Source organism: Prosopis cineraria, unplaced genomic scaffold (genome assembly GCF_029017545.1).
Source record: "Prosopis cineraria cultivar Desert tree isolate PC_DT_omini unplaced genomic scaffold, ASM2901754v1 PC8, whole genome shotgun sequence".
NCBI lineage: Eukaryota > Viridiplantae > Streptophyta > Magnoliopsida > Fabales > Fabaceae > Prosopis > Prosopis cineraria.
This window is the reverse complement of record NW_026555339.1, coordinates 24,123,827-24,150,102: the sequence shown is the minus strand read 5'-3', so window position 1 is coordinate 24,150,102 and position 26,276 is coordinate 24,123,827. Positions and strand designations below refer to the sequence as shown.

The 26,276-nt window shown below is 29.6% G+C and overlaps 1 protein-coding gene across 1 annotated transcript; it reads right to left on the bottom strand.

The window, feature by feature from the left end:
- Positions 1-662: 662 nt before the first annotated feature.
- LOC129317491 (LRR receptor-like serine/threonine-protein kinase FLS2) lies at positions 663-6,054 on the bottom strand. The gene is made up of 5 exons (XM_054961809.1): positions 5,364-6,054; positions 1,832-1,975; positions 1,031-1,143; positions 803-940; positions 663-725 (listed from the first exon to the last, which is right to left on the bottom strand). The coding sequence occupies exons 1-5, from the start codon at positions 6,052-6,054 to the stop codon at positions 663-665; spliced, it is 1,149 nt and encodes a 382-aa protein (XP_054817784.1).
- Between the last annotated feature and the right edge of the window lie 20,222 nt (positions 6,055-26,276).

Here is a 26,276-nt window from a genome sequence, read left to right as displayed (position 1 = left end):
CCAAGTAAGTTACTCTCATCAAATCTATGAGTTGCATCCAAAATTTCAAAATAAGAGATCTTTCTTGGCATTCCTAAAGTAGATAAAACTTTTTTAATGGTATGCCTAGAATTTATTCACTTTTGTTGAAAGAGGACAATGCTTGTAGCAATTAAAGTTGTTGACAAAGCCATTGGCAATACACATTTCAACAAAATCAATTTTTCCATTGACCTTTTACTTGTTCCTTTTTTGCATGGAGGCATTTGCGTTTGTGGCTCACCACAAAGTGCTTTATTCATCATGAAAGATTCAAATGTTAAATTTTTAAAGACTCCGCCACTTAATCTCACCCTGTAGTTCATTAAAAGAGAGATTGACATACACAAGGGATATAAGTGACTCTAGAGATTTAGGAATCTCACCAAACAATTGATTTTGGGAAAGGTCTAACTTCACTAAGCTTAGCGAATTCCTAAGTGATTCGGGAATCTTCGCATTCAATTTGTTATGTGCCAATAAGAGAATTTGTAAATTTTGCAAGCCACCTATAGCTGATGGAATGATGCCTGATAGCTAATGATAGCTGGAACAAGTTAGATAGATTCCTAATTTCTGATGGTATGTTACCATTAATCCTGCACGAGTCTACAAGTAGCACTTGTAGAGAATTAGACAAGTTTCTAATGGACTTGGGAAGTTTCATGTGCAGTGGATTCGTTTAGAGAATCAAACTTTTCAAATGTCTACAATTTGACAATGAATTGAAAAAGCCAGTTTCAGAATCGGAACTATCTATAATGGTAAAATTATTATCACCTACTGAAAGGGTTTCTAAGTATCTTAAATGCCCAAGTGTGTTTGGTAAAACCCCTTCAAAATTATTTTCCTCCAATTCTAGAGTTGTTAGCTTAGAAGCATTGGATATGGTATTTGGGATTTTTCCAGAAAGTTTGTTGCCCTATAAATAAAGCATTTGTAGATTAGAAAGGCCAAATCGAAAATTTGATGAAAGACTTCTTGATAGAGAATTGTTTAATGGAGACAGGACCTCCAAAGTTGACATGTTGAAAATCTTTGATGGAATAGACCCTCTCAATTTGTTTTGAGACAATTTTAATATCTCAAGCTGTTGAAGATTACCAATTTCCATAGGTATTGATCCTAGAAAACAAATATTAATTGAAGTATCAACAAAAGCTAATATTAAAATATAAAGAAAATTATAAATGTGCTGTCTAACTACTTAGATTTACCAACTACTTAAACTAAAATTTTGGACAAATTTGTGATGGATTTGGGCCTTTGCAACAAACTTAGTACGCTTTGATCAGTCACTAATTTAGTGGTCACAATTTTTTGTGATATAATTTCACATTTTTTATGTCTAAAATAAACGCTCTTGTAGGTATTTTTTTAGTAGTGGATGATGAGTTTTTAGCTTGCTGGCCTGAGTTTCTAAAATTATTTTTACTGTATACTATTACAAATCTAAATAGTCAGTTACATCATGGTTTTAACAATTGGACCAAACTAGCCAATCAGACGTGAACTAGCTTGTGGTCTAGTCTAGCATAAATCATTATATCTTATATGAAGTGAACTAGTAAAAAATTTGTCAACAAATTAGGGGAACATGAAAAACTTGTTGGTTGGTTGATTCACCAGTTTAAGCATCAGATCTAAACAGAAAAAGAATAGGTGGGGAGAGGTTCGAAGAGAAGTTGAAAATCATGAGTGGAATGAAAATGCATGATTCAAAGAAAAATTAAGCAAAGAAGTCATTATACAGTATAAAATATCACATTAAAAGAAAATGATGGTAGTGCATTATATTTTGGTGAGAATGTACCTTCTAAATTATTGCTATGAAGATACAATTGTTGAAGCACAGTCAAGTTTCCAATGCCTCCTGGTATGGGGCCAGATAGCTGATTAACCCCTAGGGTTATTATCTTCAGATTTGCAAGACTTACAATTTCAATGGGAATTTTTCCTACAAACAAACAAAAAAATTAACAATGCATCATTGTAAGTAAAAAGAGCAACACTTAAATTTGTGGTAACGCATACTTTCTATGTTATTTGAAGTTGTTTTGTGTTTTAAAGTTAGTGGCCTAAATGAAAATAAGATTATATATGTCTAAAGCATGATTGTCCTCATATATAGATTTATATATTCAAAAGATGAGCCAACACTTAAAATCATCAATAAAATTATGATATATATATATATAGTATATAATTTTTGTTCTATGTCTTGAAAATAATTTAGTCTATATTAGACTAGTTTTTATTTTTTTTATTTTGATGAATTATATTTCTTGATAAATTAACAATTTTAATAAGGGATAGCGTTTTTTTTTTAACTTTTCATAAAAACAATTTACTTTTTAAATAATAAGAAGCTTGTTTAAATGATAATAAAGGATAACTCCCATTAATTATAAATGGTTTTGAATTGCTACGTACCAATCCCAAAGTATAATGTGCAGTTAAAATATATGTTTAATTAAGAAATTTAAGTCGGTGAATATTTGATATAGAATATTTGATATAGTCTGTTAAATTTGTAGTACAAGTTGTGAAAGCTGTGGATCGTAGCCTCAATAATAAAATAAAATAAAAATCAATTTTCCAATTCCTTGAGCATATATATGTATATTTTCACTATACCTGTTTAAGGTTAATTAATGCTCAGAAACTTATCATCATCATCTATGTTTATAAATTTTGGATTTGAGAGATTCTCTTTGTTTACTGTAAAGAAATAATTCCTTTTTACGTGGTAAAGAAAAAAAAGTAACTCTATTTTGATTGCTCATGCATAAAATATCATATTAACAGAAAATTAAGCAGAACTAGCCTTTAATTTGATAAAAGTATTTATATACCTTCTAAGTTATTGTTGTCCAGAAATAACTCTTGAAGCCTAGTGAATTTGCCAATGCCTCTTGGTATGTGACCAGACAATTGATTAAACTTAAGTATATGCTGTTCAAATTTGTAAGATTGCTTATTTCATTCGGAATATTTCCTGCAATATTACAACACAATAAAATCACAATGCTATGAATTTTGTTGCATAAAATTAAACATTCTAATTCCACACCTCTCACCTCCCACAATTTTACTTTTATTTTTCGGAAACAAATTTGATATAGTCTGTTGAGGTTATATATATACATGGTTTAATAATTTTACAAAGAAGAATTTTAATTTAAAAACATAAAATATAGTGAACTCCTTTGAATTTATTTTATGATTTTTAAGAATCCTTGTAAAAATAAGTTATGAAATTAAAGTTTGGAGATTTAATTTGGGGTCCATTTGTTTGATCTTCCTTTTATGAGATGGTCACTTATTTTTTTTTATAAAAAATTACTTTTGAAATTTTATTATATTTTTTTAAATTTTGAAAATAATCAACATCTTAAAAAAACATATTTGTAATTTGTTACTAATTTGAAAAGCTACTTTGAATATTTTATGAAAAGGGAAAATTTTATATACTTGGCTTTATATATGTTATGGTGCTTGTTTCTAATTAAATCAAAATACATGTATTATTTATATATCATTTATTCTACAATAATTTTTTTATTAATATTACTAACACATTAAATTTCACTTGTTTTGATTTGATTGAATACAAGTATTATACTTAAGTATATAATGTTACGTACCTAAGTCTTGCCCTTTTAAAATAATTATATAATAATTTTTTATGAATAGAGATCCATGAAGATATCATAAAATATATAAATAACTAAATAATAATCACTTTTCATTATTGTAGTTAAACATAAAATAATATATGCTTTTTATAAAATCTCTACAACAAATATCCCTTTTTTTTAAAAAAATCTAAACGATATAAAACTCACTTATTTTTTTAATCATAAACAACTGGGTCCTTGATTTATTTTGCAGTATAGAATTAAGAAAATATGTTGTCTCGTAAATATAACCATTGAATCATCAACTTGACATATATTTGAAGGGATGATTCTCCAAAAATTATGGTCATTCAAAAAGTTGTTTCTAATGATTCCCCTTAAAAAATAAAGGAAAAATTATGTATAGGTCTCATAGAGCAGACTTATTTATAAATAAGTCCTACAAAATTCAAAAACCATAGCTAGATCCCTTGAGAGTTGAGTATAATTTGAAACTAAGGTGCAAAGACAATAATGTCCCTATTAAAAATTATATAATCAATAATTTACAATTATCACTTCAAATTTTTATAATTATAATTTCATATATCTAATAGTTAAATTAATCATGCAAAGTTTAACTACTTCATCAATAATTTACAACTATCATATCAATATTATACAACCATAACGTCACATATCTGTACATTACTAACAAAGTTTAACATTAATTGTTTAGAACAATTTACAACTATCACTTTGACTTTTTATAGCTAGCTATAACTTCACATATCCAATAATTAAACTGATTACGCATTACAAGTAAGAGTGCTATTATCTATGCACCTTAATTTCAAATTATGATTAGATCTCAAGGGATTGGTTGTAGTTTCTAAATTACATGAGACTTATTTGTAAATAAGTATGCTCCATAGGACCTATACATAATTGTCCCAAAAAGAAAAACAAACAATAGTAAAAAAAATTATGATTCGTTAAAAATATACCTTGGAGGCTATTGCTTGCAAGATATTACCGATGCTTGGTATTTGCCCTGACAACTTATTCATGCCCATGTGCATTTTTTTAGATTTGTAAGCCTATTCATTTCTTTGGGAATATGCCCTGCAATATGGCCAAAAAAATAACCTTGCACTTTTTTCGTGAGTGCTTATATAAAAAGTAGTATTAAACGAAAGAGTAAGACATATAATTCTGGAAATACGTTATTGTTGTATCTCATACATGTATTCAATGATTTGATCTCTAGTCAATATTACCAACCAGATAATATACATATATACATGCATCAACTTATGACAATTGAAAAGTACAAAAGGAATTCCAAAAAATATAGCGTAAGAAAAAGTGCCTCGCTGAAAGAGAATTTTCAATAACATTTAATTAAATTTTCCACTCAAATAAAAATCTCTTTCGTCAGAGATAACTCATTCAAGGCATAATTTTTTAAGAATAGTCAAATTTGTTCTGGGGATGGTAGCTTAATTATAGAGGTATAGTTAATTTGTTTCATGTAATTGTTAAGTGTTTGAGAATTTTCGGTTCAAGGACTAACTTTGAAAAGACATTGTAAATAGCATGCCTCATGTTAGATTGACATCACATATAAGACTGATATAAACAATTACAAAAAAATGATAAATTCATCAATTTTGAAATAGAATAAATGTTTATATCATCACATATATATTATACAAGACATACCTTCTAAGAAGTTGAGAGACAAAGAAATGTGTTCAAGTGATGATAAGTTAGAGATAGTTGGAGGTATACTTCTTGAAAGCATGTTTTTAGAAATGCATAAAACTTTTAGGTGTTGAAGTCTTCCAATATCCAATGGAATAGATCCGTTGATGGAATTAGACTTCAAATCCAAGGTCTCCAACTTAGACAAATTGCATATGCTTGGAGGAATGACACCTCCAAAACTATTATTGCCAAGACTCAAGTGTTGAAGCATAAACAAGCTTCCAATCCAAGTTGGAATTTCTCCACTAAGTGCATTATAACTCAAGTTTAGAATTTCCAATTTGCACAATTGAAGCAACTCTTTTGGCAACCCACCATGAAAGTTGTTGCTCTGTAGTTCGAGTTTTTCCAGAAAGGACATATTTCCAATTTGTGAAGGTAAGGTGCCCTCAAGACCTATCTCAGGAAGATTGAGGATTCTTACTCTCTCATTGTTAGAATCACATGTGACTCCAAACCAGTTGCAAAAGGAAGATGATGAGTTGGACCAATTTTTCAAGTGATTGTTCGGGTCCCTAATAGAAGATTTGAAAGCAAGAAGTGTCAATCCATCAAGGGTAAAATTGGAATGACATAAAGATGGGCAAACCATGAGACAGAGCATGGAGAAAATGGAGGAGAAGAAATGAAAGCAAAGATTTCCCATGTTGGATTGGCTCAGAGCTTCTTAGCTAAGTTGAAGAAAAAGGGGAATAAAGCTTCACTATATATAATCTTTGAGAGCCATTAGCTGATCAGCTTGGTAATAAGAGTAAGGATAATAATGTAATTAATTGTTATAGCCTATAATAGCTAATTATAATGAACAAAGTAATCTGCAAAACCTTGTTTGAAATGGAGAAGAATTAAAATTTTTTAACTATCATAGGTGGTCAAACTTTCAACGGCAACTTTTTATAATCACAGTTGAAAGTCTCTCTCTGTTTTTTTTTTTGGTTTAGTGGCTTCACAAGGAGAAGAAAGCTTTGATCAGCACTGGAATAAGAGAAATGATATTGGTGAATTTACTTGACCAATATTAATCTAAAATAGCTAATTAATTATAATGAACAAAATAATATGCAAAAGCTATTTTGCAAAGAAGAAAAATAGTAGGAAATCTTAGAATATTGGGGAATTTACTTGACCCAAAATCTTAAAAGGTAGAGAACATTCAAATTTTCCTATTATAAAATTAGCACCATTGATTTAATGCTAATATATGTTGCAAACTTCAACCGCGTGCCTGTGAAAAATGTTAGTCATAAACAAAGATCAAATACAAAATGGATTATTGTTAAAATGGAAACTTAAACATGTTTTTCTTTTCTTGAATGGTAACTTGTTAATGATCCTTATCTGAGAATAACATTGTTTACAGGTTCTTAGAAGCAATTCTCTCTGTTCTTTTTATTAATTACACTTGAGATTATAATAAGTTGGTGCCTTAGTATTGAATCCAAAATTTTAAATAAATTATAAAACAAAAGCCTATCAAAAGCTTGACTTAGAAATTTTACCCCAAAAAAAAAAAAAAAAGCTTGACTTAGACGTGTCATAAAAAAATAAAAAGAAAGCTTGACTTAGACAACTGAGAAATTAATAAGAAGACAACTTGTGGAAAAACAGAAAGGCAGCTGTGAGTTGCATTCATCAATGAAATTTTGCATTAGAAAAGGAATGGTGGTGGGGTCTACAATAATAATTTTAGAATATTCCTTTTTGGAGGTAACCCTGTCTCTATTTTGAAAATTTGTATTTGTCACTATTCATTGCGGTAGATTACTGTTTGAGAGATCACGTCAAGTAATAAAATTATTAAATTTTCATATTTTTATAAACAAAGTTTATAGGGAAATGACACTTAGATCCTAAAATCATAAAAGATCAACTAAAATATAGTTAAATTTATAAAATTTTAATGAAATATGATTTTGGTGAAGTTGTATATCAATAATTCTCATTCTCATCCATACGTTGTTACCATAATTTTCAAGGTCAAGAAAAAAAAAAAGAAAGTTCAAAGCAGCTAATTGTTAGCCTAAAAAAATAAAAAATGAAGAAAAAATGAAAAATATTTAAATTCTTGTCCTTAATGAAATATTAGCTTTTTTTTTGTCTTGACCATCACAGTGAAATTATTGATGGAGACTTGTTAAAAAATTTAACATGCACACATTTTTATATTTTAATATAGAAATGGTTATTTGTTAAGTTTGTAAAGGAGACTTGTCATTTCACAAATAGTTAAGCGTTAAATTAATAACAATGACTTGTTAAAAAAATTAATATGTACCAGTAATGACAGGTCCCTGTTAGTAATTTAACAAGCGACCATTAATGAAATGACAAGTTCCCATTTACTAACTTTGACAATTTCCCTTAATAATTTGATGAGAAAATATAACTTTAAATTCCTGCATTTTGTTTGAGGTTTGCTATAGATCCTTGCAAGATGATCTAGAACACCAAAAAAAAAAAGTGTTGGGACCTTGAATATAGAAAAAAAGTGCAAGGACTTATAATAAAACTCGAGCAAAGTGCAAGAACTCAAAATTATATTTTTCCTAATTTGAAAAGTAAGTTTTACTAAAATAACAAGTTCACATAAGCTTTTGAGAAATAAGCTTTTGATAATAAAAACAAACAAACATTTATAAAAGTTTGTGGATATTAATTGGTCATTCTCCTAAACTCAGTTGTCAATGGATCTTGAAATAATATATTTGTGTGTTGAGTGGGACTTAGATGTAATTCTTCATATTAATTTTTTTAACAAGATCCGAAATTTAACATGCAATCAATTGTGAGATGACAAATAACCATTTGTAAGATGAGAAGTCTGTTTTACCAACTTTGACAATTTCCCTTAATAAGTTGAAGATTAAACTTTTACTAAAAGAACAATTTTGCATAAACTTTTGACAAGTAAATTTCTGGTTAAAAAAAAGCAAGTAAATATTTATAAATGGTGCATATGAAAGTTTTTTAATAAGTCTCCATTAGTAATTTAACTAATAACCATTTGTTAAATGACAAGTAATTATGAAACTCTTGACAAGCAGTGGTTGAGAAAATAAAAATAAAGTTGATAATATATACAACTTTATGCAATATATGATTTAGAAGCGTTGGCAGCTTAGTGGTTATCAATTCTTTTGATGACCAAGTGGTTGGGGTTCAAATCCACCCTTGGTCACCTTAAAAAATTAAATTTAATTGTCATCAGTGTCTGGCAGCGCTGGTCCAACCGCTGGCAACTGGACGGTGCTGATCTAGTGGTCTAATGACAGTGGGGGATTTTTTCAATATATATATATATATATATGTATATATATATGAGGCAATGTTGTCTTTTTACGATAAATTTTAATCACATTTAGGTCCCTTGGTCCTATAGAACAATTTCATATTCTTTTGGTCCTTTTTGTCAATTGATTTGCTCTTGAGGTCCTCAAATACAATTTTTTCTAGCATAAAAATACAACTAATAATTATGTTCTATTTGGCATTACTATAAATGACTATATAAATATATTAGTTCGGATATTTTCTTAACTAAAATTATATTTTTAATTCTTTTTATATGTGTGTGTATGCACGTATCAGATATGTGATGTATCCCATAATTTTTAAAAATAAAAATATTGACATATTGAATATTTGATTCACATATTGTATATGTGTATCATAGTTCATAGAGGGAGAATATTGATGAATAACTCCGAAAAGAATTTAATATCTTACCATTATTTTGAATAAGTAAACATCAACAAATTGACAATTAAAGTTATTATTTTAATAAATATATAATTTATCCAGAATCCTAGTTAGATATTAATTTTTTTCGTAAATCCTTTATTGATATTCTCGCTTGATTTTTTATTGATATGTTGATATTGACGGGCTTAATATGCATAGGCATCCATAAACTTTAATTGTAAGATCATGGTTGTTTTTTCACCAGCAAATTATGGTTGGTTTGAAAGAGCGGTCGTCTTTAATTTGATTTTGTCCCTTTATTAAGTGTTGATATTTGATAGATTAATTCAATCTAATATGGTGTTTCTAATTAATAATTACCTGTTGATTGAATTAAATAAATTAAAAACATTGAGCATGCAACACATAATCTAGTATTAACAACATGGAATATAAATATTAAGGAGTTCATAGCTTCAATTATTTTATGAAATATAAATTTTAAATCCAATATCAAAATAAATAAAAGGGTAAAATGATAATTTTGCTCTTAAACTATAGACCTAAGAGTATATGAGGCCTTGAACTCATTTTAAGTTCATTTTCAACCCTAAACATTTAAAATTGTATAATCTCGTCATGCTATTAACTTTGACCATTAATTGATTACAAAATAGTAGAAAATAACATAAAAAATTACAGAAAAAGACCAAAAGAATTTCAGAAAAAGGACCCAAAAATTATAAAAAAATTACAAAAAGATAAAAATTTGTAATTTTTTGGTTATTTTCTATGATTCTTTTGATCCTTTTCTATAATTTTCTAATCAACTAATGGTCAAAGTTAACAGCAAGGGAAAGATCACCATGATTTTAAATTTGTAGGAGTGAAAATCAACCAAAAATGAGTTTAGAATTCTAGATAATCTTAGGTGTTGAAGGGCCAAATTGTCGTTTTGCTCTATATAAAATTCAAAAAAACGTTATTCAAAATATTAAGATGCTTTCATTGATAACAAAACTATTGACATTGTATAAATTAGATTTTAAAATCTTTTACTACTCATTGTCCATTGATGGGTCCAAAGAAATTGCTATTTTTTCAATAATTTGAACATATCTTGAGCTCCTTTGAATGATAAAAATTAATATTATTGAAATTATGTGAATGTATATGCTTTTGCGTCTATTCATATACTCCTTCAATCTTATTGGGCACCTTCTATAAAGATTATTTGATCCTTAATATAAGGCATATTAAGAGTTATTTATAACTATTTTTCAATTTTATTCCTATTGTAATTTTAATTTTATAGCTCATCATATACTATATATTTCTTTCTTCCTTGTTTTAAATAGGGATAAAGTTGGAATTTTGTTCATTTTAAGATAATTTAATTAGTTAACTATCATTCTTTGATTTAGTAAAGTAGTTATAAACATGTTATAATAGGAACTAAAAGGAGTATAGTTCATTCATGTAGTCAAAAGAAAATAAAATTCCAATTAACTTTCATTCTTTGGTAGAGAAGAATTTTAAAATGCCTTATAACAGGGGGCTGAAGGGAGTATAGTTCATTCGTATCATTGAAAGAAACTAAAATTCCATTTAATTGGGGGCCACCTGTGTCCTTCTCATTCACCTACTTCTATAAGGGGTGAATGATAAAGTGCCATCAATAGACTAAAAGTTATAGTTGTTAATGAAGGTACAACTCTATTTCCTTGAACCTTCAGCTTGCACCAATCACTGGTGTCATAAGTTGGAATGTTGAGTCCATTGAAATTAAGGGGAGACTTTGACCAAAGCTCAACAAGGGGGAACTTCTCTATGAGACATACACAATGAAACTCACCAAGGTGATGGGCTCCAACCATGTGTGGGCTCCATCAGTGGTGGATGTCTTCATGATGGACAACCTACCCTGATCAAAGAAAAAGAAATTGAGTGGCTAGAAAAATTAGGTGCCAATATTATTCATCGTTTGGTAGGTAGAAAAATTTTCTAAAAAGGAAAAGGGAAATGTACCTACTTGCATTTCCCTTGTTTTGTATACCAAATAAACACTTACATCTTTGCTTTTTCCATACGTTCTAATATTCAAGTCAATGCATGCATATTCTAATGTCACAATTATGCTTTCCTTTAGAACAAGACTATCAAAATTCAATTAATATAGAAATTACTCTCTCTCTCTCTCTCTTTCTCTAATAACAAAAAGTTTATGTAAGTTAATTGGGTCCTGAGCACTCACTAAAGTTAGGACATGTGTCTAGACTCCAAGCATCTCTCTCCCCCTCCCCCCACTTATCACTAGGATGGGTATAACATGGAAAAGAAGTAATTGATTCAGAATCAAGGGATAACTACTCTATTTTGAAAGATTGAATTAATTATTTTATTCCTTGATTTCTCCCTCTTCCTATTTTACCAAAGGGCTTTTGCAAATAGCTTGCACAACTTGAACTTATGGATAATAAATAGGCAATTACCATTTTAATCTTGCACAATATTTTGGAGGAGAGACCTTTGTAACTTTAATTTTCATTTTTAGTACCTATTAATCACATTTATAGATGTGACTCTCCTTGCAAGAGGAACAGCCTTTGGTGAGAGCTTAAGTTACGGGACCTATTGATAGAGGGAAATAGCAAAAAATAATAATTAAAGATATTACAAGGATATTGCAGATTTGAAGATCGAAGATATTTTGCTCTTATATTAATTACACATATTTTGTTTAAATTTGAATTCTTGTTATATTTCAACATTTATTATTATCTTTTCATTTATTATTATCTTATTATTTAATGTTAGAATTTCTAGGATTTTCATGCATTTATTTCTAGGATTGGGTTAAGGCTTATAAATAGGGCCTCAACTTATTTGATTTGTACGCACATTTGATTGAATAAGAATTACAATTATCTTGCCTCTCCTCTGAGTTTTCTCTTCTCTCTATTGATCCCTTTTTTTCTTTTCTATATTCTCTCCCCCTTCTCCTTCCCCGTTCTACATCAATTGGCATCAGAGCTAAGGTTCCCACACTATTTCTATTACCAAACTCACTCTAAAATACCTTCTCAGTACCACTAATCATCATACAAAATGCTTTGAGAAATAAGTTTATAACTTAGTTACTCAATAATGTTCTTCGATCCTAAATTTTAAATCCCTTGCTATTTGTCTCTTTTCCTTATTCCTTTTTCCTATTATTCTTGTTTATTTCCACTTTCCTTCACTCTAAGGCATTCTGCCATATTTTCTTCTTTTTGATATTATTTTGTGTTCCATATTTTGTTTCCTTCCTTCCTTTATTTGATTATTATTCCATTTTTCCTTTCCTTCACTCACTCATTTGATTTTTCCTTTGATTTAACCCTTAAAAAAATCTACCTTATAAACAGTTTAGCCCGATAACTAGGTCAAGATCTTCTCTAGGCTAGTCAAAGTTTTTATTAGTTTCCTTGAGTGGTTTCCAGGCCCCTAGAGGTCATTGTGAATACTTCACTCAAGTTATTACTTATTTTGCCTGTTTGATCCCTGAGGAACTTTTGAGTTCTCGGAGGGTTAGATTTGTTAAATAGGGTCTTCACCTTTTAGGTGAGGGCATCTTGAGAACCTTTTCTCAAATAGGATATTTGAGCCTCCTATTCAAAAAAAAAATCTCATCTTCCATTACCTACAATCACCCTAAAAACCACATTCAATCGTGATGTTATGGCCTCATTTAATTGCCAATATTATTCTCTTTACCATCATCAATATGATTATATTGACTGTCATCTATATAATTATTATTGTCAATATGATTATGCTGATCATCACCACTATGATTCTGTCAATTATCACCAATGTCATTACCAATATGATTTGGTTGATCAATCAGACTTGGATTTCACATGTTCATGCCTTGAACTAGTGAGAGATAAAATTGATGAACTCTAAAGCTCCCTTCAATCAACATTAAAAGAAAGGTGTTGCCATCAAGTTGAGAAAGAGAGAAAGAGGTCATATCGAAAGGAAGAAACTTCTAATCCTATTAATAGTATCTTAGAACCACACAAAGAGCTTGATATTTTGACTTCTGAAGGGGATAACATGCTCAACAAAGACCTTTAACCTATATCAATAGTGCCAAAAAGCAATGGTGTTGATAATTTTGGGATTATTAATGCATGTGACGATCTAGAAGTGAAAGAGGTTTCAAACCATACTGAAGATTCTACACCTACTCTAAAGATAGGTGATGTTGAAAAACAAGTAGAAGCTAGTAATATGATAGAGCAATTGCATATAAAAATTCTACCTATGATGGTTATTCCTTTTGAAACTACTGATGATGGTGTGCAATTTGATCTTACTCCTATTTTACCTTATTGGTCTGTTACACCACATAGTGCTGAGGTTATTGCAGCTCTGAAAGAACAAATTATTCTTGAACCATACGGTCCCTTCCAATATTACCTCGTTCGTTGGAAAGGATTTTCAGATCTGTATGCTGTGCTTTTACTTGCTCAAATTATTTATTGTTCACTTGATGCCATTTATTGGTATCTAATTTGCTGGAAAGGGTTTCCAAATAAAGGCACAACTTGGAATCTCTAGATCCCATCGTATTTCCATAGCATATCCACAATTTTACTCTCCGAAGGAGAGTTCTTCAAGCAGAGGAGAAATGATGGAAAGAAATAGAAAAATAAATAATTAAAGATATTACAAGAATATTGCGAATTTGAAGATCGAAGATATTTTGCTCTCATATTAATTACGCATATTTTTTTAATTTGAATTATTGTTATATTTCAACATCTATTATTATCTTTTCATTTATTGTTATCTTTTTATTTAACTTTAGAATTTCTAGGATTTTCATGCTTTTATTTATATGGTTGGGCTGAGGCTTATAAGTAGCACCTCAACTCATTTGATTTATACATACATTTGATTGAATAAGAATTACTATTATCTTGCATCTCCTCTGAGTTTTTTCTTCTCTCTATTCTCTCTATTGATCCATTTCTTTCTTTTCTATATTCTCTCCCCCTTCTCCTTTCCCATTCTGCATCACCTATGTTTCTCACAAGAAACTCCATGGCCATGAGTATGTTTGAAAAAATTAATGTGTTTCTCTTGGGCTTGTTACCATCTTTGATGCACTGATACTGATGCATATATAGTATTCGATACTTCAATTCTTTCATTTTTAAAAATATAAGATACGATATATTTTTTATTCGTGCACATATATATATATATATATTTATCAAAAATAATAAAAACATTAAAAATATAATTTTAATTTAGAAAATATCCAAAACAGTATAGATATATAGTCTTGTAAAATAATATCAAGCAAAACATAATCATTACTTGTACTTTTATTCTATTGCCTATTGCCTAATCTCTACTAATAGTTCCTCACCAAGGTTTAAATCCCAAAAGATTATATTCATACATTTTTATAATTAAAAAATATAATTTTTATCTTTTTATTATATCTAAAAATTATTTTTTAATGAAGATCTAATTTTTTATTTTAATAGAAAATTACAAAAATATATTAGGAATAAAAAATTAATATCACAATATTTCACAAAATTTAATTTCTTAAAAATAGTCTTGAAGTATTAGCTTTAAAGCATCTATTCAAAATCTAGAAGTATTGAATACATATCAAGAATAAAAAAATTAGAATTTAAAAATAATATTTTGGTACTCCATGGATATGTATTGAAGAAGTATCAGACACGACACTGATACAGATATGTGAGAAAATTTGAAGTATCAATACTTCATAGGTTACCATGAGAACTAACTCTTCTTTTTTTTTTTTTTCAGTCGATTTGTAGTTACATTTTACATTAATTAAAAATTTCTTAATCTATATACGTGTCCATATCCTTAGTATATATGGCATCCATTCATCGAGAGATTCAAAATCGTTTAGATAAAATGATAAATATTCATCTCTGATATACTTGCATGCTAAATAAGATGTTTCGGGGAAAAAGAAAACACAAAATGGGTTGCTAGGGCTAAAATAAGCCCAATTTCATATAATCCATCAACCAATTAGGGATCAAGATTGGAGAAGTAATAGAAATAAGAACTTAAAAACGAAGATCCTGAAGGGAAAACGGACTGTTAAAATCAAGTTGGACAAACAAACCTAACAAATCTCCAACAATGATATACGTTATTTTTGTTCGACCCCACTACCCACGTCCAGTCTCTTTGAGAATACGTATTGATCATTCATATTTGTGTTAAATCAATTTATTATGTTGATTTTGCTCCATGCTTAATGTTTCTTGTTTTTGGGCCACCAGTGAAATTGTTGTGCTTACTTGGTTAATACTTGAAAACGTTATGCTGAATGTACAATTTAAGCTTAATCATGTGAGAACTTGATCGTAAAAACCTGTCTGAATATTATATCAACGTTGATCAAATTTCAACAAAATTAATTGTTATCATTCAAATATTGGGCTCCAAAAAAATAAGGAATTAAGGAGAATAATAAGTAAGAATCTCATAAAAAGATTAATGCCAAATCAAGATTTTTAAATATTTTTAGTATTGAACATGGAAGAAAGAGTACTGAATTTGGGAATATTAGTTTTAAAGACATCCTAATCTAGCATTAATCTTTTTATGAGGTCCTTACTTGTCATTTTCCCTTAGAATTACTTATTTCTTCCAGCTCTAGCTATTTATAATATCATGTCCATTGATCCTTAAAACAAGACCCTTTACAAAATTGAATAAAACATTTATGGTTCATTTTCAAAAATGTCTTTGTCTCCTTAATTCTTAGCTTAATTGATAGATTTTCCATCTTTTCTCCCTTCCCTAATGAGCAAATCTATCAATCAAAGGGTGATTTTGAAAAATTGTAAAAAAAAAAAAATTGACATTAAACTAAGTGGGACTAATTTTCTTAATCTTGTGAAAATAGTCAATATGGTCATTCAAAACGGACCAGAAGGAGCATCGAAATTCAAATTTTGAATTCCAACTTCAACTCTTCAAATGACATCAGTAGTGAGGACAACATTGGCATTGTGACATTATGGAAGGGCACTCCTTCAAACCTGCTTTCTACAACTATATATATATATATATATATATATTCCCTCTCAATTAAAAGGGTTCTAAAAAAAGTTAGATAAAATATTAATATCTTCTAATATTTTACATCTTTTTAATTATGTCCTCATTAAATAATCTATATAAATGTCTTAATAATGACAATTGAAATTTCAATGCATCATTTTTCAAAGGTGCAAGAGTTATGTACTTAGCCTTATATACATAATATACTTATATCTAATTAAATCATGATAAGTGGATCTTAATTAATGTCTTATTAAAATTCATAGAAAGAATTTATTATCTAATAAATAATTTATAAAAGATTCACATATCCTGATTTAATTGGTAACAAGCACATTAAGTATATAAGTGTTTACCTTTTCAAAAAGAGTAATAAATGAAGTGCAGGTATAATTAAAAAAATAACTATAAAAATTATCAAATGCCCTATATTTTAAACCAAATGAGACTTCTATAAAATGCCCAATATTATGGTCCAAAAAGAATATATATATATATATATATATTTATAAATAAAGAAAGCCAATAGCTATGACCTTTTGACATGAAAGCTCCCCCAAAAATAAAAGAAGTCACAAGTTGGATCCCATTTATAACTTTAAGCTATGTTAGCAAATTTCCTTCTCTCTCTCTCTCTCTCTATATATATATATATATAAAGCAAAGAAACCTAAGCAAGATGGTCCCCAGAACCATTCCAACAAGTTAAGGTTGCTAGACTTTACCAATAACAAACTCTTGGTCAAGTCTGTATTTTATGGTGGCATATGACATTTTTTTTTTTTGGAAGTGAAAGAAGGCAAAGCCAGCCATGTGGGGTATTGAACCCACCACCTCCCTTTACAGGTGGTCTATTTACAGGTGTTAATATTTTATATTGTTATAGTTTTTAATTGATGATGTTTTAAAATTCTCAAAATGATATTGAACATATATAAAGCTTGTGTGGTCCATTTACGTACAAATTATACACTCAAACCACACTCCCATCATCATGAAATTATTCATATTGATGTTATATAATTTTTTTGTTTCATGATGAAACCTTTTGTTTTAAAAATTCAATGCTAGGCAATTGCGAGAAGTAGATGTCATGCTCACAAGAATAAGAGTTCAAGTAACTGCTTGAGTCGTGCCCAAACCAATTCTCTTAAGAACCAGTTTTTTCATGTGAGAAGGAGTCTTTCCTTAAGAAAAAATCAAGCTTGTCTCAGACAGCCTAGAACACCTTGAACACTTTATGGAATATCCTAAGTACTGTGTTCCAAAACTTGTCCAACCAATTCTCACAAGAATGAATCCTACCCATGCGAGAACTAGCAAACAGAGTAGGAAATGAAAGAAGGTTGAACTGAAAAGATTAATTAATTAATAATTACAAAAACTGAGACTAAATCTTTATAATGCGAGGATGAGTTTTATTTGTTCTTTGGCCCACAAATATCTGGGCAATGATTTCATACAAATCACTTTTTTTTTCCCTCGAGCCAATTCATGCAAAGCACTTGGAAGTTGAAAGTTTAGATTTTATAATTGATGTTTTTAGTTTTTGTATTTTTGGATGAGACAGAATAATTTCAAGAAAAGGACAAAATACCTGTCTATTGCAAATAAAATCCCTCATTTGTAGATGTTTAAAATCACACCCTCAACATTCAGATATTGACACACATCTCCATACAGTTAAAATGTTGGTTAGATTTAATGTAAGCGACATTGGATTATTTAGAAAAAAAATCAGATCTATAAATTGTAAATTTCATAAGGATGACTCATGAATTTTAGTGGAAGACTTATAAATTATCACACTGTTTTAATTTAAACTCTATTGATATAAACAATACATTCATTTATAAATCTTAATACACTAGTTGAGCTATGAATTTTTAAAGGATGACTTATGCTAAATTAAGTAGGCTACTCAAAGTAGATTTGAGCTATGAACTTTTCTGTTAATAAAATATTATTAAAATAAAATTAACTAATATTTTTTAATCATATTTCATGTATTATTCCAAAAACCATAGGTAGCTTGCAAAATTTGCAAAATCTCTCCTTAGCAAATTGTAAGGGAAGATTCTAGAATCACTTGGGAATTTCCTAAGCTTAGTAAAGCTGACCTCTCCCAAAATAATTTGTTTGGTGAGATTCCTAAATCGCTAGTGTTGCCTCTTCACAAGTGCAAGGGCTGTGACAAGTAATAAAGTGTGAGTTGAGTATCGTTTCCATGAAAATTTATTTTAAATAAGTGATTGAGAAAAAGACTTATCAAATTCAATTAAGTTGAACAAAACACAATTAGTTGAGAAAGTTGATTTTGCAAATAATATTAAAATTAGAAAATAAGGAAAAGCAATTGATTCTCAAACTTCAAGCACACATTGGGACCTAGGATTATTTATCTCTCTTGCATTTCACAACTAAAAGTATCTCTCTTGCATTTCATGAACAAGTGGTTAGTTAACTTAATTGCTCAATCTCTTGTTACAATTAATAAAACCCAATTTTAAGCACCTATCCTAATGTGGCTATATAAGATTAGTAACTATATCTCAATCTTACTAATGAAGCCATCCATTCATTATACAAATTTCAAATTCATGCACTATTTTACCTAAGTTCTATACTCAAGCTAGTCGTCTCAAGTATCACTCAAGTGAACCCAAGATTTTAATGGTAGACAAACACTTAGAAACATTAAGAGTAAAATAAACACTTATATATATATATATATATATATATCATTAAATACAAAAATAGAGGAGGAACTTAGTATTAATCCATACAAAGGCTTAAAATAATCCTAGAGCAAAAAGTTTAGCTACTCATAAACATCAAGAAGCTACAAATACACAAATTATTCAGAGCTATATCAGATTACAAGAGAGAAATGGAGAAGAAATAAAGGAACCAAAGAAATGGAGCTTCAATGTCTTCAAAACTTTAACTCTTGAACCTAACTTATCCAAAGCTCAAACCCTAGCACAACCAAGCTTTAAAAGTGTCTCAAAGTGTGAAGAATGTGTTCTAGGTCGAGCAAGCTATATATAAATGCCATACCTAATCAACTTCTGCTAAATAAAATGCAACATTTTACTAATAGCAGCGAAAGTCGCAAGCAAAGTTACAACTTTGGTGAAGACATTGCAGTTTTACACTCTTCTCCTAGTTAGCATGACAGCTCATTTTTGCATCTAATTTTATCATCTAATTCAAAGCCTTCCAAAAACACCAACAAAGGTCCAAAAGCACATCTAACCAACTCTTAAACTAAAATAACACAAAATTAATACAAAAGTATCAACTTAAAACCCAAGTGTGCAAACCAAAAGCAAGATGTACATTTTGCTAATTTGGACAATCAAAATTTATATAATTGAGCAAAAATATATTAGAATCTAAGGAAAATATGCTCAAGTGGCATGAAATTCTAGTGGTTAATAGCTAGAGAAACTTGCGTTCCTTGAGTATGTTAATCTCTTTATAATTAACTTCAAGGTGAGATTCCAAGTGGCAAGATCTTCAAAGATTTGATGGCTGAATCTTTCATGATGAATAAAGCACTTTATGGCAAGCCATAAATGCAAGTGCCTCCATGCAGAAAAGAAACAAGAAAAAGGTCAATGGGTAAACTTCATTTTGTTGAAATGCATGCATACTACCCATGGTTTTGTCAACAATTTTGGTTGTTTCTGACAATATCCTCTTTCAATAGAGAAGAACAAATTCTAGGCATACCATTAAACAAGATATATCAACATTAGGAATGCAGAGAGTGATTTCTGATTTTGAAATTTTGGATGCAACCGATAGATTTGATTAGAATAACTTACTAGGAAGGGGAGTTTTTGTTCAAAGGAAGGCTTTCAAGTGGAATAATGCTTACTATCAAAATATTCAATTTTGATTCAAAATCATTGTCAAGGAATTTCGAAGTGGAATGTGACACAATACATAATGAGCGCCATCACAATTTGGTGAAGATCATTAGTAGTTGTTCCAATGTTGACTTCAAGTGTTTGATAATGGAGTTCATTTCCATTGGGAGCTTTGAAAAATGGTTATGTTTTCATAACTATTATATGTATTTTTGTGTGTGTTAAACATATCATAAATGTAGCATCTACATTAGAATATCTCCATCATAGCTTGTCAACACCAATAGTCCACTGTGATTTCAAGCCAACTAACATTTTGGTGCATGAAAATATGATTGTGCATGTGAGTGACTTTGGACCTGCCAAATTCTTAGATGAAGGGAAATCTAAGGCACATACAGAAACATTACCTACAATTGGTAATCTTGCACCTGGTAATCATCTAAAGCTTGCCTTCTTTTTTCCTTTTTAACTTATATTTCAATATGTATATTCACTGCTTGCACACCCATTGATGTTGTTATAGCTTGTAGTTTTTACCTGATTATTTCTTTTAGAAAACCTCATTCACACTGAATATACTCTAGTACATTATACACATAAAATCTTAAATTTATTGCAAACTCATTTTTTCAGAGTAACGATGTCAAACAAAATTAGAGTATCACAAATTAATTATTATCTATGAGAAATCATGAACTTGTTTAGAACACATTATAGGCCCTTGATTTATTTTTTATGCATTAGAAGTTCAAATGATTTTAATACAGCAAGTTATGAAAGTTATAGTTGTGAAATAATGATAACAGATAAAAATATAATTTATAATTTACTTTAAAACATGAAGGAGATACTATGCTTTAATATATCAGGGGCTATATGGATCGCTGAAATAAGTAATTTTTATATATTATGTAAAAAATGAGATATATATTCCTCTCATGAAAGAATCCTACTGTATTTGAAAAAAGTTTTCTTTAGCTTTTGGGGGATCTGACAACTATACATTTGCAGGATTTTTTGATTGTTATTTAAACATATGGTCTATAACCAAGGAAATATAAACTAGTTGAAGAAATTGATAGGAATGCGAAGCATTATTTAGCCTCATTCTGTAAGCTCTATATTATGAGCTACTTGATTTTAATTGATTGAATTAAATCATATGCGGAGTATGGATTTATTGGCGTTATTTTAACAAAAGTAAATGTATACAGCTACAGAATAATACTAATAGAAGTGTTCACAATTAAAAAGCTAATAAAAAAAAATATGTTCATCGATGGATTTTGAGTTTGAAGAGTTAGGTAAGTGAATCGATGCCACATGCATTAATTCAAGTCATTGACTTCAATTTATTATAATGAGATGAACAATATAATGTTTTTTGGCAACTACATACACTATTTTTGACTGGGCCTTGAATTGTTGCACGGATTTTTCAAAAGGACATTGCAATATGTCAAATGTTGTAGGGTCATTAAACAAGATCATGGATATACTTATGCAAAGATATCAAATTTTAAGAAATATCAAATCTATTTGCAATTGGCATTGTTGTCCGTCCTGCATTTCTTTGACTATCCATTTATAAATGTTGGATGTAATACCTTGTGAGAAATGGTAATACATACATACATACATATATTAAACATTGAAGGCAAAGTATGAGTTGTTATGTAATACTTGTTCGTTTTATTTTTCATGAGTTGTAATAATTGTTGTCTTTCATGGATTATGAGTCTTTTCATCAATGATACGTAGGGGTCCATATATTTAAGTTTTAAAAGAAGGTATCCCCCAAGAAAAATTTATATTAGCTTTACAAAAATATCGATCTAATATTCAAACAGAATCAAATGGTAGTTTAATTAGTCAATTTTAATTGAATCACTACCCTAAAAAAAATTAATTATAGGCAGTGTGATTATATTCTATTTATGCCATTATCCTATGGAGGATTGCTTTCGTAAATGTTATAGGGAGAATGACATTTAGATCTTAAAAGATCGATATTTAATATTGACAGTTAGGTGCCCAACAATTTTTTTTTTAAAATGAGTTGCAAATATCAATTCAAACAATTATAAATTATAAAACTAAGAGTTTCAATTGCATATAAGAAATGTAAATTTCAAATAAATTGCATATAAGGAATTTAAGTTTCAAATATAATTCTCCATTTATTGCAATTAAGATATTCAATTGTAATTGCCTAAATCGATATTTTTAATTCATTTTCAAATAATTTTTTTGTGATGTAAATATCATTGAATCGATCATTTGATGTGTAAATGTCATTCCCCCAATCTTATTAATTAATTGCATCAAACTTCTTCTCTTTGAACTTTTGTCTTCAACTCCAGTCATTTTTGTATCTCTATCTTTTATGTTTTCCCATTCATAATAATCTTGGCCAAGCAGCGCACACTTTCGTTCTTCTTTTAACTTCAGATCATATCACATTGTATAACATATAAACGGCACCGATTGAAATAATGGACCAGCTAAATTAACTAACTAATTAATGTTATACAATTATTGAACGTATAAAAAAACAAAGAAAAAACTTGGCTGTAATTCCAGAGGACCAAGGGAAGGTATTATATGGAAGGGTCATTGAAGTATTGACCCCATTGGCATTAAGTATCACTTGAACTTGATGCAATCTTGTTATGTGTTACACCCCGAAAACAAAACATGTTTGGCACAGAATATATGGATAATACTCATATCCTAAAAGTCTTTACTCAAGAAAACTCTAATTTATAAGCCATGAAAACATTTGATAATAAATTAAGCTATCCTCAATATAAACCATACGAACAAAAGATTTAATATTTTACAAAATAATAGTAGCAGCAAGGAATTCTTTTCCAATTAGTAAATAACAAAGTATAAATCATAAGGATGAGGATCCTAACTATAGCTTATGTGGAGCACTTGACATAAGAAATTTATTTTAAAGAAGTTTGATTTCAGCTTTTTATTTCAACCGAATATTATAGCCTCTCAAGGATTAGCGGAAGGCACAACATCAGCTAATGTATCTGAGACCAAAATAATAATTTTCAGTGAATAACGTCCCAACAATAAATAATTAAATATAAAAAAAATTAAACAAGTATATAAGTTAAAGAGGCAACGATCTTTATAAAAATTTAATAAACTTCGAAATAAAACGATTCTATAAAATTTTAAATAAAATCTCGAACCGTTAAAATCTCATAATAAATATTATCATCACTTGATTGCAAGTAAGCAAATAAACAAAATCAATAATTATAAATAATTTACTATTTAAAACCAATGGGATGTAAAATTACCAAATAATCAAATTCATATAACAGGAAATTATCAGAACAATTAACAAATGTAGACACATAGTCTATGAGGGTAAATAACCAAACGCAACTTATGCCACGAAAACAAACGTAGACACACAATCCATAAGGGTAAGTAACCAAATGCAGCCGAAGCCACGAAACAAACGTGGACACACAGTCCACGAGGGTATGTAACCAAACGCAGCCGAAGCCACGAAACAAACGTGAGTACGATGCTCACGAATAACCATTCCTCCGTTCCACGTGTGTTGGCCATCGCACGGGGCTAGCACCTCCTATAAATACCCTGCTAGCTAGATGTACCATGGCGCGCCAAGGGCTAACGGAACTGCTGTTAGCAACCAGTGTTCTGTATAAAGTTCCCTTTTAAAATCATTTTCAAACATGCAAGAAAATCATCACTTTCAAGACACAGTTCTCATTCTCAAAATCAAACTCGCATGAATACTTTTAAGCATTGAAACTTGCTAGAATAAAATTTCATATCCAATGCTCATGCTTGCCTTTATTGAATAATCAAAAAAAAATTTCAAAGTCGAACTCGCAAGAATCATTCTCTATATCAATCCAATATTTGATAAAATAAAAATCTCATAATCAAAGTCCAAACTTGATTTAATTGATCAAATAACATTTTAAATTTGGTAAAGCTAATTTCTTAAAATAAACCAATGTTAATCAACAAATATCCAATAATCGCATTAATGCTATTAAAATGATTTCTAGAAAAACGTAATATTTTAACAAAGGAAATTTTAATTGAAAAGAAAAAGAAAAAAAATCAGTTGGGATGCTATCCATTTACCTGAATTACTTCCCAAAATTTAAAAGTTCACCTTTCAACTTCAATTAAATGTCTACTTTTCCAAACACCCTATAATTTATATAAAGTATTTAATAAACTTTCAGTAAATCCAATAATTTACTTCCAATATTTCACAACCAAGATTTTGCTGTATAATAACTTGAAATTTTAAAATCAAGACTTTACACATGAAAATCCCTCAAAAGTCATAACTTTACTCTATTACAATACAATCTCCTACTAAACTTCTTTTTTTTAAACACTGAATGCACATTATTTTCAATCTCCCAGTAAATTACTCAACAATTTCTCCATAACTACCTACTTCTGAAGGATTTAACTAGTTAGGCACCACTTTCATAATTAAAAAGTTTTACACAATATCAAGCTCAATTCACCAAATAATATTATCCAAATCCATTATGTCTCCCAAAAAGTTTAATGAAATTTTTAGAAAATGCACAATCAAACACTCCCTCTAATAAACATTTTTACAAACATCTTATAGGCATCATTCTTCAAATTTTTTATATCCAAGCTCTTCTCTTCCAACTTGATCTTTACCAAGCCTTCAATATCAATTTAAACAAAAAATCAATCCAGCTCAAAAATTCTGACCCAGATATATCATTACCAAGCTTCAATATGCCTTTCCAGCTTAATTTAAAATCTTCTCCTTCTTATACAATCACGGCAACAACAGAACACAAGAAAAAAAAATTGAAACTTCAACAAAATTGAATCACACACACGCACAGCAGTACCACCAAGGGAAGTAAATTTACCAACAACAACATGAACAGAGGAGGAGAAAATGAAGAAGGTACGATGCATCCTACACCATGGCAAAAACAGAGGAGACGACCAACGACAGCAACCCCATAGCAACGCACCACAGAGGAGAAGTACGTGAAGATGAGCTACAAAGGGAAGGATTTCGACCACCATAGTTTCCGATCTCGACAGTGAGAAAGAGATGAGTTTGTCCCTGCCCAGCAGTGATCGACAATAGCACAACAGAGGAAGGAAATTCTAACGCACTCTCACAGCTTGCTTGAACAGAGGAAGATAAAGGAAGGAAGCTCCAGCACTTTCACGATGACCCACGACGCACAGAGAGGAAGATCAAAGAAGATGCAATGGTTAAGGTCAGCAGCTTACTCACTGTCGGTCTCTAAGTTCATCCACGGGAAACAGAAGAGGAAGCTTTAGTTTCATGGCCATGGAGGAGGAGAAAACCATGACTTGAACCTTTTCAAGTGGCAGACGAGGCTTGCTCACACACATGCGACGGCGATGCAAATAAACAAAAGACAAATAGGTTGAACCACGACTAGCAAAGGTAAATGATTTACAACACAAAACAGGGGAAAACTCACAGTCAGATCTTCAATGAACTCCTTGTGGCATCAAACTCACGGTAAACTCATGATGAGCGTCGGCAACTGAATCAGAACTGAAAAGACGAGTAAGAGACGAAGGTTGATCAAAGCTTCTCTCTACTTGGGTTCTAGAGCATTCCACGACAGAGGGGAAGAAAGAATGTCGGTTAAGAAGGAAGAAAAATGCCACGCTGTGTTCTACGCATGGGAAGAGAAATAAAAATCTGGAGTTAAAGATAATTGGGGAAATGACAAGAAAGAGCCCAAGAAAAATTACACAAAATGGCACAACAAAAATTATAAAAAGGACACAATTTTTCTATTATTTAAAATTTTTACAAAATAAAATCAAACTTTTGCGTAGTAGAATTTGAACTCTGAACCTAAAAAATTTATTGGTATAAGTTCTAATAAATTAGCACTCTCCTCTCATTGCGTCTACTTCCAAATTCATATAAAAACAATCAAAATATGCTATTATTAATTTAAGTATTGTTTATTTATTTTTCAGGGTCGTTACATTCTTCCCCCCTTGAAAAAAATTCGGTCCTCTAAATTTTTAAATATGAACTTACCTCAATCGTTGAATATGTGTAGATACTTAATATACATTGCACTTTCAACTTCTATTGTAGCTTCCTCTTTAAAAATGATCA

What these genes read in the sequence shown, in the direction of transcription:
- LOC129317491 (XM_054961809.1), bottom strand. Translation starts at nt 6,054, where the DNA reads ATGGGAAATCTTTGCTTTCATTTCTTCTCCTCCATTTTCTCCATGCTC. An exon ending in TCATAGCAATAATTTAGAAG is followed by an intron (nt 1,144 to 1,831) that starts GTACATTCTCAC and finishes TTTGTTTTCTAG; the next exon opens with GATCAATACCTATGGAAATT. An exon ending in TCAACATGTCAACTTTGGAG is followed by an intron (nt 941 to 1,030) that starts GTCCTGTCTCCA and finishes CTTTATTTATAG; the next exon opens with GGCAACAAACTTTCTGGAAA.